General features: G+C 39.4%; 1 protein-coding gene across 1 annotated transcript in view; it reads left to right on the top strand.

Moving 5' to 3' along the window:
- The window catches only part of LOC106623066 (asparagine synthetase domain-containing protein CG17486), a 39,873-nt gene extending 24,576 nt beyond the window's left edge, over nucleotides 1–15,297 (top strand). The window contains exons 2-5 of the mRNA XM_070109359.1: nucleotides 6,416–6,645; nucleotides 10,028–10,437; nucleotides 10,497–10,680; nucleotides 14,822–15,297. Coding sequence (XP_069965460.1) covers nucleotides 6,416–6,645; nucleotides 10,028–10,437; nucleotides 10,497–10,680; nucleotides 14,822–15,250 — 1,253 coding nt within the window. The 3' untranslated portion in view covers nucleotides 15,251–15,297. The remainder of the gene's footprint in view (nucleotides 1–6,415; nucleotides 6,646–10,027; nucleotides 10,438–10,496; nucleotides 10,681–14,821) is intronic.
- The last annotated feature ends 414 nt before the right edge of the window (nucleotides 15,298–15,711 follow it).

The raw sequence follows: 15,711 nt of genomic DNA, 5'->3' as shown, positions 1-15,711 counted from the left end.
AAAACTTTGCCCATCTTCGCTTTCCCATACGCGATGCAAACAGCCAGATACTAACTTGAAACTATTCAATTGTGTCCAATAAGCCTTTGCGACTGGGCTTTCTGCAGCTATTTCTTCTCTCGTTGTACGTTTGTTCATCTCCAATGCATGTATTACCCTTTTCAAATCTGGATCTACTTGCTGACATTTTCGTAACTCCTCCGGATCTCCGTCTGATGTTATAGTCGTTAATCGGACATCTATAATGTCTGCTATGGCCTCAGCTTTTGAGGAACGTCTGCATTCCAAATTACAGGGACGGCGGGACATAGCATCAGCATTTCCATGACTACTACCTTTGCGATGTTCTATGGAGAAGTCGTAACTTTGGAGTCTCTAAATCCACCGTGCCAACTGTCCTGTATGGAGTAGCAACCTGCTCGAGTGTGCCGGAACCGGACTGAATGAGCGCCTCATCCACCAGCATTGCTTCCTCCGCCGCTTCTTCCGACGGTGTGGTTTTAGGCCTCCAAGGCCTCATTATCACACTGCTGAACCTAAAGTTCAGCCAAAACCCCTCCTTTCGGATGAATTTATAGGACTCATCATCGATGGTGATGTTGAGCCTCCATCCGGCGTCCTCAATACTGCTGTCTACAACCCTCCACGCCGATGTACTGAGCCCATCGTTTTATTTTCGTACAAGGCCAAGAGCAAACTCGTAGGGTTTTCCTGCGCTCCTGGGAAGAAACACCGTCATGCTGTGCATAGGCGGTATATTTTCACCCCTCCTCGCGCATAGGACCGGGCCTCTCCATCCGTCCACCTTCGGAGCGATTAACGCAAGCCAGGTGGCCGTCTTTTCGTCCTTGCGGTCGACTAGCAGCATTCCTGACCTGAAGTGGAGGAATGAGCCGGTGTACCCACACCCATTATATACCTCATCCATGATGCTATCTTGCAGCGCTGTCAGTTCTTCTGGCCCCAAGACCTCCGCCGGGTAATTGGGGACAGCACCGCCATCCGGATGTTTTTAAGAGGTTCCTAGTATTTACGCTGACTGTCAACACCCGGGTTGGGTTTTGGAGCAGAACGTTGTCCTCCGATCGCCGGTGGCTGATTCCCCTTTTGCCTCTTTGAACTTGTGGGTTCTTCAGGCGTAATCTGCCCGCTCTTCCTTTTCGCGGTTTGTTTTGTGACATTCAGTGGTTTCGCCCTTCCGCTCCCTCGCTTCCCAGGCGGGGTTGCGTTATCTCGGCGTTTGCTCCTGCATGTTTCTTCGCGGCCGGAGACGGGTTGCTGCCCCTGCTCCTGCTTGAGGAGAGCCTCAATGTTTCCTCCGGGGACTTGCCATCTTGCAAGTGCCTGAGGTACCACTTTAAGGTGGCACTGCTCATGCCTCTCCTGCGTGGATCGTCTGGGCCACCCGGGCATTCCGCTACTGGTTCTGGGGGTATTGCAGTCTGATGTTGCTGTCGTTTTTGGTGGTTGCTGTTGTTGTCGTCGTTGTTTGAGTTTGAGATATTTGTGTTGGTTGTGTTCATTCTGTTTCTTACGAGCCTTGGCTGAAAAGGGTGAGCTTCCGGGTCTATTCTGTTTAAGGGGGAACGTGAAGGTCCGCCACGCCAGAACTCCTTGACGCGGTAAGGCCACAGTTACTTCTTAGGGCGGGCTGGTATTGGGCAGGCTCCGCTATAATACAGCCGAGTTTACCTCCTGGCTGCAAATCATCCAATGGGCACGGGAATCGCATGACACACTGGGGGGTACCCTGTATTAGGGGTGCTTTACGGAACTCTTCACACCTGTTGAGAGGGACAGGAAGTCGTTACGATTAAGCGCCTGCACCACGTCAAGGTGCCTGCCGTTCGCAGGAGATTCGATGAGTAAGCCCCAGCGTTCGCTAGGGGCCCTGTGAGAAGCGTGTGACTTTGGAGCGCTACGGTGGCAAGCAGGCTGATCAGGAATCTAAACAGCATGCTAGCACACTTGAGGGGGCCAATAGGATGTTAAGCGGCGCGAACGTCGAAAAGTCGGGGCCTTAACGAGCCTCAATCTTCGATTAAGCGGCAGAGGTCGCAAGGGGAAAATTCCCCGAAAACAAAGAGCCTCGGGTCAGTGCGGCACTGATGTTTACTAAAATAGCTAAGCATGCCAGCTCAGTAGAGCTTGGCGTGTACGACCGCAGCAAAGGAGATGAAGCCATCTCCCATGAGGAATAAAAGAAACAAGCGACTGCTCTTTTCGCTGTTTTCATGAAGGTGGTTAGGGAAAACAACCGGACCATCGCCTCGGTGTGCACAAGCTAGTAAGGTGTGCCGACGAACGTGTTCATGTCTGGCTGCTTGCCGAACCCTCCACCTCGATTGAAATTGAAGAGATTTTACGTTATCACAATCCATCTCTTCCCACCCAAGACTGGAGGGGGTTTAGACTGGAGAGGACCGAGGAGCCATATCGGCAAGCGCTGATACTCCTAATTATATGCCGCATGACGAAGAGGTTGAGTCACCTCCGGTCCTGCTGAAGACAGCTTTAACAGAGGCCAAACGAAGAAGAGTCGGTGTTATAAAAGGCTTGGATGCCAATTCCAGGCACACCGTCTGGGGAAGCTCGGACTCGAATGCAAGAGGTCAGTCACTTTTAGATTTGAATTGCTCCCTTGATCTCGGAATGGAGAGTTCTAGACGACCATTCTTCTCTGATCACAAATGCATTGGACAAATACCAATTGAGACCTGTATTGCAGGAAGCTCTTCCAACCATGCCCAACATAGATGAGCTGGTGAAGGTTTTTCAGCTCCGTGAGTAGGACTACTCGTGAAAGCTCCTAACCTCAGAAAACTAAGAAAGATAAAAGGAAACCCTTTATCCACCCCTTTGGTGGAGATCGGTGCTAACGGAGGTCAGATCTTGGAGCAGAAGACCCTTCAACAAAGCCCGTAGAAGTGAATCTAGTGACATTTGGGGGCTGTATAAGGCAGGACTGGCTATATACAAGTCCGAGTATAGGAAAGCCAAGAGAGCCTCGTGGAGACCATTTTGCGGAAGTGTAGAGGGCTGTCATGAGAGGGTATCTGAGAAATGCGGACACCGGTTGAACCGTGGTTAGCGAGGAGTCATTGAAGCTACTCCTGGATGCTCATTTTCCGTTGAACCGCTGATGGGGTAGGGGAGCTTAGTGGGGCTGTACAGCCTTCTTGGACATTTTGCAAGAATGCCATCTTACCTGGGCGCTGATTATGATGATGACATTATACCGACTCAACTGTAGCGTACGGTCAAGGTGTCATGCAGCTGGCTGGCCGCCATCTACAAAGACAACCGAAAAGGTTAATAGGGGCACCCCGCTGTGTGGAGTACTTTCCCCATTGCTTCGGATTTTGGTGGTTAATGACTTACTTGCAGCTTGCGCTGCCGATGTAGTTCTAATGATTAAAGCAAAATTTAATAACACCGTCTACGAGCTAACCAAAGGGTACCTCAACGTGGTATCTAGCTGAACGCGTAGAAGCGGATTTACCCTTAACCTAAGTAAAACTAAAATAGTTTTATTTACTATGAGGTATAAAATCCCAAACTGCCTTTCACCTGCTTCGGAGGGTCGCGTCTTCAACCTGTTGATAAGGTGAAATACCTTATCCTTCATGATCGGTTGCCTTATATCGCTGTAAAGGAGCTATGGGGAAAAGGTGACTTTCACCAAAAGAAGTGTTTTGGCTCTACGAAACCGTAGTCAAAACAATAATGTTCTATTTGAAAAGGTTGAACGTGTTCAAAAGCGGCTTCTCCGGTGCAATACGGACTATACCAACAATAGCACTTAATATTATTTTAAACATAGCACCCGTGAACATTGCCGGCAGGTTTATTGCTGCAAAGTGGGCTCTAAGGCTCAAGGAAGATGGGTATATGAAGGAGTCCGAACAAGGACACCTCCTCTCCTCCTCCCACTACATGCTTGAAAAGTTGAATCACTACGTCGAAGAGGCCACTCGTGGCGACTTATTCTCTGCTCCCATACCTACAAGAGATTTGGAAGAGGCGCAGTGAGCTTTTTCACGGATGGGACGAGGCTAGGAGGGAAGGTTGTAGAGGGAGTTTTCTGTAAAGAGCTCTCCGTCAATCTAAGCTTTAGGCTACCGGACAACTGTAGTGTTTTTAAAACAGAAGTGGCTGCTATCAAGGTGGCGGTACTGCTAAGAAGTGCATGCTCTTTCAGGAAGGTGAGTATTCACTTCGACAGCAAAGGGGCAATACTAGAGCTGAGCTCGCTAACTGTGTGCTCAACGCCGGTCAAGGAGTGTCTGACCTCACTAAAAATAATATCAAGCTACAACATCATCAGACTCGTTTGGGTGCCTGGTCACAGCGGAATCACTGACAACTCCAAAGCCGATGAGCTAGCAAGAGGGGGCACCCTTTCCCTGCTCATATCGGGGTCGACGACCAGCTCCTTTGCGACTGCGAGATTCTTCTGACCTAGAGTCGAGCGTATGAGATCTACCGAACCACTTGCCCTGAGCAAAGCTCATCTTGCCGCAATTGTAAGGTCACAAGATTTATGTATGTTGTAATGAGACGGGCCAATTTATGTAATTAAAGAAATTATTTTAAAGAATTCGCTAATATTAAATTGTTATCTGACTTAATTTTTATACTCTCGCAACCTGTTGCTACAGAGTATAATAGTTTTGTTCACCTAACGGTTGTTTGTATCACCTAAAACTAATCGAGTTAGATATAGGGTTATAGATATATAAATGATCAGGATGAAGAGACGAGTTGAAATCCGGGTGACTGTCTGTCCGTCCGTCCGTCCGTGCAAGCTCTAACTTGAGTAAAAATTGAGATATCTTTATGAAACTTGGTAGACATGTTTCTTGGTACCGTGAGACGGTTGGTATTGCAGATGGGCGTAATCGGACCACTGCCACGCCCACAAAACGCCATTAATCGAAAACAAATAACTTGCCATAACTAAGCTCCGCAATAAGATACAAGACTGTTATTTGGTACACAGGATCACATTAGGAAGGGGCATCTGCAGTTAAAACTTTTTTTTAAAAAGTGGGCGTGGTCCCGCCTCTAATAGGTACTGTTTAAGCCCCTAAGTACTAAATATGTGGACCCCATTGCCTATAGTTGACCTTCTACCGAAAATATCAGTCAATCCACAAAGAAATCTCAAACGAGTATACTATTTGACTTTGCGAGAGTATAAAATGTTCGGTTACATCCGAACTTAGCCCTTCCTTACTTGTTATTATTACTTTTTTTTTATCTTAAAAACTCAAATCTTAGTATAGGCGGTTCTATTCCCGTTGTCGTCGTCTCGTTTCGTATTCGTAACGCCTATAAAAAGTTATCGAAATCTGTAATTAAAAATAAGAAAGTATGATAACGCCCAACAGCGCCATTGTATATGACGTTGTTATTTGTTGTTTTGAGGACTCCTCCTGCGGCTCTAACTTTGGATTTGTTGTGTACCATCCATTAAACTCCTTTATATGTATATATAAAAATGCAACTCTACAATTTTTTTTTTAATTATGCCCACTGTCTCCATTGCGACATTAAGTTTTTCGAAATATCACTTCAAAAAATATCGCAAATAAATGGTATTAATCCCTATCTAAAATCTTTGGCAAACGTATGATTTTTTCCTGTAATTATTCATACTCATATTGTTATATTGACTTCAAATAATCGCGATCTTTTCTTTATCGCTTTTAATTACTACAACGATAAGAAACGACTGTTACTATTTCATTATCATAGTTGTTTTAGAATGGGGATACTAATTTATTTTCGATAAATGTCGATAACGCAAACAGAAATGCCACATAGCAGTTCTTAGTTCGATTCAAAACGAAAAGGACAATAGGTATTGGGCCGAATACAATATGGTATAAAGAATTTACAGCAAAACATCCGGAAGGACAATATTATGTAAGCTCTGTTTGCCAACGAAAAGCTTAATATTGTTTACATCCAGGCGATCAATTAATTCTTTGCAAAATGTAAAACAACGTAATAATTTAGGTTAAGGAAATTGTTCTTAATTCACACTCTAGGTAAAATTGTTTTTAAATATATTGAAGGAAATAAATATATCTGTAATTAAAACTTAAACTTAAACTGGGAAGGTCTAAATTCTAAAATGTAACCAAAGATTTTATTTTAATATCACACATATTGACATAACTATAGAGTTTAAACTCTGTATCTTTGCTGTAAAATTACTTTTCAACTTATCCGTTATACAGGGGTAGATCGAGATCATCACCTGAATTCACCCAGTTTCACATTGAAACGGAGGTGCTAGAGATTAAAAGAGATAACAATTTTTGTGTTATTTTCCTACGAAAAAAAATTTTGTGAACTACTGAATATTTGTTTAAATCTTAATTTTAATAGTATAACTTTTTAACAGATAATTTTAACGACAGCGGAAAAGAAATACCCGCAGCAATGGAACTACCACCTCTGGGACTTTATACATTCAATGTTACTTCGCCCACTGAGTGGAAACTATTTCCTTGGAGAGAAACGGCCTCTACGATATTAAATGAAATGAAAATATTTAATGAGATTTTTAAAATAAGTGTTTCTGTTGAGAATTGCTTGCAACCAAAATGGTTATACAATGATTTGGAAACCACGGTACGTACATATGAACACATGCTATTTTTCAATTATGATTTGTGTATGAAGTACTACTAAACACGTAACACGTGTCTTTTAAAAATAATTGGCAGCATTGCCAAAATATGCAAAGGCCCATTCACATACAACTTTCCTCGATTTGGGTGACAGGTCATACTAAAGCCAAGGATGAAATGATGCGAGACTCTTTGAATCGAGAGAGAGCTGTCAAAACCCACATTTTTTATAACATTTGCCAATCATGCCACTGTCGAAAGAAAATGGATTGGGTATTATAAGAAAAACTTTTGGGTATTTTGTATTTCAATATTATATTTAGGTGATCCGTCCCCGAGTAGGCCTTTATAACGCATATACATCCCTATACACGTGTATTTATATTATAAAATTTTTTAAAAATCATATGACATAAAAAAAATTGCATATAAAAAAAAAATTATAACAAAGAAACAAAACCAGTCATAATAAAAGATCATGGTTTTATAATGAACGTTTTAAATTAAATTAACAAATAAAATTTAGTTGCACGTTATTCAAATGTATATGTGTCGTTCCTTGAAATTTCGTTTCGCACTGCTTTTGTTAGCTACTTTTAGCTGGTTTATTTCTGGCATTCCGCCTTTTTTGACATCAGCTGTTCGAAATTCCCTGATTTTAATAATCAGGGAAAGAGAATAACAGAAAAATCAGCGAATATGAGAGAGTCTCGTATCATGTCATCCTTGCTAAAACAACGAAGCGCAGAAAACAAAAGGTATAAAAATATAAAAGAATACAATTTAGTTATTAGTTCCGAAAAGGTGAATATAATATGAATATGAATTTAGTTGTTCAGACGATTTAAATATTATAGAACACCGTATTTGTGTACCGTGGACTTAAACCCAAATAACACAAGAAGAGCAAATCCCTTCAAAATTATAATTTTATTAAAAAACTGAAAAACACGATTTTTCTGTATAGCAGTTGTTTGTTTTTTATCGTCACTGAAAAGTTGAAGTACGATAATACTCATGCTCAGGGATGAGCACGACTACAATCAACTGACTCTCTTAAATTGACATTGTGTTGGTGCGTTAACTGTGTAACAAAGCAAATAAACGATCAAAAATCATCAATCTGTTTTCAGAAATCGAATAAGCGGATCTATTATTATTATTCCAGGTTTAGTGGCAATTTGATTATGGTTGGACAATTTTGTATTTAAAAACAGGCACTATATGATATTTTATCGCGTAAGAATTATAAAAATTTCATACATAGAATGTGCACCTCCGTCCGCACCAACTTATTCAGTCAACTGCTGATTGCAGACTGATTTCACTGTCGCTTTGCAGTGTTGCTACTTAAAAAAATTTTTGGGTACCAAAATGCCTACCAAATCTGTTGCAAAACTACCAAATTTTCTTATCAGCAAAACATTGGGTTTTCAGATCACATTTGGAAGATATGTACATAAAAATAAACCTTAGTGATCTATAAAACTTAGCAACATGGACAGTTTTCCTTTCCCGTGGACATTGACGGCAGGTGTATTGCTGAGGTGATACGCCGAAATACTTCAACTGTTTTTCTGAAAACTTGGATCACTGCGTCGCAAAGGCTACTCGTGGAAGCTTTTCGATGCTCACATACCGGCTAGTGATATGCGGATAGGTAGGAGTCGCTGGAGAAGAGCAGTGAGTTTTTCACGGATGCGTTGAAGCTAGAAGGGAATGTAGGAGGGGGAGTTTTCTGAGCTCTCCGTCAATATTAGAGGTAGGATACCTGACCACTGTATTGTTTTCAGGCAGAAGCGGCTGCTATTAAGGTGGCGGTAGCCGTACTACTTCAAAGTGCAGCCACTTTCAGGGAGGTGAACATTTACTCCGACAGAACGGCAATACTTGAGCTGAGCTCACTAACTGTGCGCTCAACGCCGGTCAAGGAGTGTCTGTCCTCACTATCAATAGTATCAAGCTACTTCATCAGACTCGTTTGGGTGCCTGGTCACAGCGCAACTGCAAAGCCGATGAGCTAGCTAGAGGGGGCACCCTTGCCCCGCTCACATCGGACTGAGTTGAATTTCCATTGGCGGCTTGCTTTCTAGCACTTAACAGTAACCTCGCAGCATACGCTGGCAACAGCGACTAACTCCTGTCCGTTTACACGACAGTCGGGTCTATGTAATCGGAACGGACCCGGATTTTATCCGGTCAAGGACTGTCAACTCGGCAGAATTCTGCCGCTACAAGAACAACAACAACAACTAACTCCTGTGCAACTGCGAGATTCTTTTGGCCTAGAGTAGAGCACAGGAGATTTACTAATCTACTGGCTCTTCTGCCGCAATCATAGGGGTTCTTACAGGACAAATGTCCAATAGGCATTCTTGCGGTACTTTCTCCTATATTGTCCAGCCTTTGCAAGACTGAGATTGAACATCTCGGCAGTCTTACCTTCGGCGAACCAAAAGACTTTGCCGAAACTGACATTAGCCGTCTCAACAAATTTGCGATAGACTCAAAGCACTTTAAGGCTTTGTGAGGGTTTTATGATCTATTAAATTGGAGTTTTAGGTAACATATCGGACCGGCGTTCTGAGCTGTCCAAGTGAGATCCCTGTTAGGGTCGACCTGGTGATCTAAGCCAACCTAAGCCCTTAATTTTCTTCAAGCCAATCGAATATTTTTAACTAGTCCCTATGAAATTTTCGCTTTGAAGGTCAATCGAGCATTAATCACAACAAATTCAAGTTGTTGTCGCAAAAGTTTAAGTTTTCGTTTACCTTACGTCGATATAACTTTGTTAGCTTACTGCGGAGGTTTTAGGTACTTGATTGTCATACATAAAAACAAGTTGAAAAATATAATACAAGCAAATATTTAAAGTAAAACTAAAGTATTTATTCGCCCATTGACTGAATTTGACATTTTTTGTGTAACATAATATAAAAAGAGTGGGTAAATCCCAAATGGCTACCGTATACTTAGTTGCCACAACGATTTATAAACGTTAACGATGTATGAAAGATCTGAAAATAGCTTTCAAGGGTTTATACATACATATGTATGGTAAGTGTTCTTCTACTCCTTACATTTTAAATGAATATTCAATCAATATTATATTATTATTATCTCATTATGTTCACTTAATAAAAAACGAATTAGACTTTCAAATTTTGAAAATGATCGTTCCATGGCGTTTGCAAGTTGTATCCTTTTGTATGGTACATTGTTAATAGGTCATCAATGTTCCCGCTGTAGAAATTGGTCTAAGATCCTATAGGCTTTGAGATGGCTTGTTAACTAAAATGGAATTCATTGTATAGATAAATCAAAACCTTGTTTAATTTGATTTGTTAAAAAATACATTTTTTAAACTCTTTTTTATCTTATAGAAATCTTTTAATTTATATGAAATGTGCAAAAATCTGGATACCACATGCAATAATTTGTTTGAAATTTTATTGGAGAACAAATATGTATTAGCTGAATTGCAGCGTTTTTCATTATTGCTGGAAGAATCTGTCAAAAATCGTGTTCGTCGCACTCCTCCACGATGCATCTATTGTTTAAATAAGCACGACATTTGCAATCATGCTAAGATTGCTATTCTATTTTCTGGTGGAATTGACTGCTCAATTTTAGCAGCGTTATCAAACAAATATGTTGATAATTATGATTCAATCGATCTCATAAATGTGGCGTTTGAAAGACTAAGCCCAAGTCCAGAAACAATTTGGGATGTACCTGATAGATTATCTGCCAAAAAATCTTTTGCAGAGTTAAAAAATTTATATCCCCAAAGGTAAACCGTTATTATTATAAATTATACATCTTTATTGAGATATCCCTATTTTTTTTTAGAAATTGGAACTTTGTCGAAGTTAATATATCGCGACAAGAACTTTATGATAATTTGCAGAAGCATATTAAACATCTTATATATCCTTTAAAAACTGTTTTGGATGAAAGTATTGGATCTGCGTTTTGGTTTGCTTCCCGTGGCAAAGGAATATGCTTAGGAAAGGAATATTTATCACCAGCAAGGGTAAATAAATTTAAAAATGTCACAAACCATTAAAAGAATATAAGTATTATTACAAATTATTTTGAAACCAATAGAATTGATTATTGTTCATTATCAGATTTTTATTGCCAGCATAAAAGCAATGTCTACTACCATTGTTCTCTCGGACATAGTGATCCGATCAAGCGATATCGAGCATGAAATATTGTATATATACCTCGCCCTAATTACATGTTGCCAAACAGTATACCACCCGAATATAGGTGTGCTACTTCGTGTTGAAAACCGTTTGGTACTAGGCGACTTTAACGTCTGATAAATAAAAATATAATAAACAGATCATCGGCTTACAATTATCTCGATCGAAAAACCTCCCGACTTTATTTCTTTGTTAACTTTAACAAAGCTATCTGGGTCAGCTTCACAGAATCCACCGAGAGTACTTTTGCCGCATTACCCGTTCCTACGGATGTAATCGTTGGCGAACGTCAACTCCGTAAGCAGCTGCTATCATAAGCTACATCCCGGCTGGAAGAATCGCGTACCTCCATCCCGATTCCCAAGCTGAAGCAGGTATTCTAGTAAATGAGCGCGACACCTTACACCATGCCGATCCCTGTGATTCCCGAATAAGGGATCTCAGCTTGGAGATTCGTCAAATGGTAAATCAACATAAGGGGACGAAATGGGTAGAGCACTTGAATTATTGTAACCTCTCCACCGGTGTCAGTAAGCTTGGTCTAACCCGAAGAAGCATGACAATCGGGTTGAAATTAAATGTTTATGGTTATGTCACCTCGGATTCGAAGTAGTGCACGAGCTATTTTAGCCGGCAGTTCATACCCTTCAACAAACAAGGCAAAGATATGTTATCCGACGTCTACGCAAACTGCCAAGAGACTTCGAACCACTTACTTTCACCGATGAGGAGATTCAGAGTGTTTTTAACAGGGCTATATCATCCAAACCCATCAGCCTAAATCAAAAACCACCCTGTTGCTGGGCGGCAGCATATGAAGAAAGGAAAAAAAAAACGTTGTTGGCAACATACAAGGCAGTCGGCTGGCCAGTCAAAAACTACGCTGCACCGATATGGTCGCCCGGAAGTAGTGAAACGCAGACGAAGCTTCAGATGTGTCAAAATACAGCACTCTGAATGTTAAATGTTGTTTTTTTTTATTGTTTAAGTTATAATATCGTCCTTTATTATAAATAGAATGTCTAAGTGTTCAGTTGTATGTACTTAAACCACTTAAGATACAATAACCAAATTCGTTCAAGCCCCGCCCCCTCTTCACACGTTTACACACAAGATGGTACAAGCGGGCTTTATAGGAGCCGGTGTCAACGTTAAACGATGGACCACCCACATATAGGTGAAAACCCTGTCTCAGAACCTACTCGACCGATATTGACCAAATTTGGTATGTGATATTACCTTGCCATTCCTATGTACCAGTGCGAAATCGGATTAAAACCACTCCTACTTCCCATATAATACAACTAGTGCATACACAAATAGTGCATTTAAGTTATGTCATCTCAAGTTTAAAAACTGTCTAAATAGGATTAAAGCTATTCAAGCCCCCAGATACTGAACATGTGGACCCCACTGCGTATGGCTGACTTCTTACCGAAAATATCGGCCAATATGTGAGATATATAAATGAAATTCGGAGATAATCCTCTTATCATAACAGTATATCTCTATGGCAAAAATGCTTCAATCGGGTCAGTACTTCCTTTAGCCTCCATATACCTAATAGAAAGATTTTCGAACTTCCGACTGAGATTATACCCCATACACTCGACAGAAAAAGTCTGCAAACACGCTTATGTCTTATGCTATCTCAAAGCCTATATACTAAATTTTAGAATAAAATGACATTAAGTGCTTTATTACTAGTCTATTGCATAATCCCATAGAATTTAAAGCAGTTAAAAACTGATACCATAGCTTTATCGATAAATTTACACAAAATTGTCATTTCGCAACACAGAAAAAGTCTGTGTTCAAGTAGTAAAATGGGAATTCTTCGCTCAAAGATGTATTGAACGAGGAATGGGCTTTCGACAGAAACCTCTGAGCTTGTTTATTCCATGCCAAAACCTCTAGTGGAAGTTTTAAAACGTTGGGAATATCCGACTTTCTGTCAAATTTTAAGAAGAGTTCGGAAGAAGTACTTTGTACGCAGAATTTTTCTGCCTAGTGTATATCGGCCAATTCATCTTAGTAAAAACGAGAGAGCGTGTTTTACTATAAACAGTGCACATTTGTGCATAAAATTTATTAAAATCGGGTGAACACTTGGCCTAGCCCCCATATAACTAATATCACGATTTTCGAATATCCGGCTGGCTTTACTCCATATATATCGGTGATGGTAAGTGTACCATAATGAAACTCAGCTAGCATATTATTAGTAAGTGGCATATTAATAAAAATGCAATATTGTCAGAAATAGATAAAATCGGGTTAATACATCCCTTAGACCCGAATATAAAAATTTCCAACTTCCGGTTGGCCTTATACTATATATACGAATTACACCTACTTCCATTTTTGTAAGAAAACTTTTGTCGCATATGTCGTTCATTGTATTATTTATATAATTACTTGAAAATATGTTCTCAAGTATATCTGAGCAATGTCCAAATTCATGCAATCAGCCCAATTGCCGACTTTCCACCTGACTTTTGCACATCAATTCAATATATTAAATTTATCCTCTTCTGTGGAGGATCATTTTAATATAATTTCCGTTGACGCGATTAAAATATATTAAAGAAACTATTCACGATTTCGTCGAATATGAATGTTGATTCGGTTTCCTCTTCTCTCCTCCTCTTGTTCTACCATAGGACTCGTATCAGCCTGCTTTGGAAGTAACTATCGCAATCAGTCGCATTGTACTGATAATAATCATCAAACTTCTAGCTTCTGTACACGGTTTACCTTTGAAAAAGCTAACTTTAGAAGGTTAAACAGGGAATTTTATTAAAGGCCTGATTACATTGGACATATTGAATTGAGTGTCTCGCATTTTAATCAAACTATTGTGCATTTATTTGAAAAGACAGTATTCGACCTAAATAAAAAATTTCATAATTTTTACTTAAATAAGGTAAAAAATAATATTGTACTTAATGTTAAATGGTTTTATGATTTCGTTAACTCCAAACGCAGGATTTCCAAATTTCCGTCCGCGATGAAAAATATATCTGCCATGTCATCTGAAAATAACATTATTTCAAACATGTTTGCAGAATTTTTCAAATCAAACTATTGTACTAATTCTCCTAAAATTTGTTCTTATCAGCACGTGCTCTCTCTGAATACTTCAATTATCGCTCCAATACTTAATTCCTCTTACTTAATATAAGTTGAAACCATCTTTTAATTACGGCCTAGATATGATACCCTCATGCTTCCTCAAAAATAGTGCCAAATATATCTACTTGCCTTTGACAACGATATTAATTCTTCTTTTAAACAAGATATATTTCCGTCAATATGGAAACAGTCATTTGTAATCCCTTTGCATAAAAGTGGGTTTTGGTCATACATTGAAAACTATAGGGCTCCGTGGAAGTTAGCAAATCCATTTTGACAAATTAAGGTCTGTTCAAAAACAATTTTTACATCTTTTCTTAGGTCTTCTAGTACATACACTTACTACTGATAGGAAAATGCTTGACGTTATATTCTTAGTAATAATCTGGAATGGAACAGTTTGGAGTTGTTTTCTTTTGTCTGAAATTAAATTCAATATCCCGGTTCGCTTTCCGAGGTAGGTTGGACCTTTACTGTTAAAATGTTGTATAGCATATAGATGCCATATAAACTGGCCGATCAAAATCAAGATAAAAATCTTTTTATAGCCCTTTATTACAACAAATGCACCTGTGAAGAGTATTATATAATAGCATCGGTGCAGCCGAGGTTATCGATTTTTCTTGTTTTATCATAGTTTGAGATCTGTGATATTGGTTGAACAGTTTAATTTGAGGTTTTGTTAAAATGTCCTCTAGTTAAAATTTAAAATACTTGAATATATTAAACGATTTTTAATTTAAAAGTTGGACATCTGTATCTATACATATGTGTATAATTTATACGCAAATGCTTAACTTCAAGTTAAATATTGATTCATATTTTCAGGTTGTTATAGTTGGAAGTGGTGCGGATGAGCTGTTCGGAGGATATACGCGTCATAGGAATGCGTTTTGGCGCTTTAAAGGTACTGAGACCGAAAAACTTGAAAACCTTCATAACGAATTGGATAAGGATTGGAACCGAATATGGGCTCGTAATTTAGGACGCGATGATAGGGTAGTAGCAGATAATAGTAGAACGTTAAGAGCGCCTTTCATTGAAGAACATCTAGTTCAATACGTTCGCAGTTTCTCACCATCGCAGCTTTGTTGCTTTCTACTGAAAGAAGGAGTAGGTGATAAATTATTTTTACGACTATATGGTTTTCAATTAGGTTTAAGAAATATAGCTTATGAGAAAAAGAGAGCAATTCAATTTGGATCAAAAATAGCTAATAAGAAACAAAATGCAACTGATCGTTCAATTTTCTTGTAATATAATATTATATTATATGTATTGAAAACTGAGAAGAAGAAATTTGATTCCAAGTTTTTCTAATTTAACTTTTACATTTTAACTAATTGTTTGCAAATAAATATTTAAAAGTTGATACAATCGATCACAGGATACAAACCCAGCACCTGACATACCTCATGGAACACCATTATATCGCAACTAAATTATATGAGACAATGTCCACTACTTTATTATACCGAATGACATATTTCTTTGCCGATTCTTTTGCCCAATTCGTTGGAATGGTACACCAGATTTGGAAATGATTTCTCACCTTGATCTTAAGCTAAACTTATTCCCTACAGTTAACAATCCTATTATCATAAGGACTGTCGACAGCCAACCCAACTTCTCTCTCAAAATTTATTAAGACTTTGTGACCCCTAGGTACCATTCCGTACGTAGTTTCAAATCCAATCGTCTTCGGACTGTCGACAGCG

This window comes from Bactrocera oleae, chromosome 5 (assembly GCF_042242935.1).
Source record: "Bactrocera oleae isolate idBacOlea1 chromosome 5, idBacOlea1, whole genome shotgun sequence".
Lineage (NCBI taxonomy): Eukaryota > Metazoa > Arthropoda > Insecta > Diptera > Tephritidae > Bactrocera > Bactrocera oleae.
The sequence above is the reverse complement of the archived record's forward strand: the minus strand, read 5'-3'. Positions and strand labels throughout refer to the sequence as shown.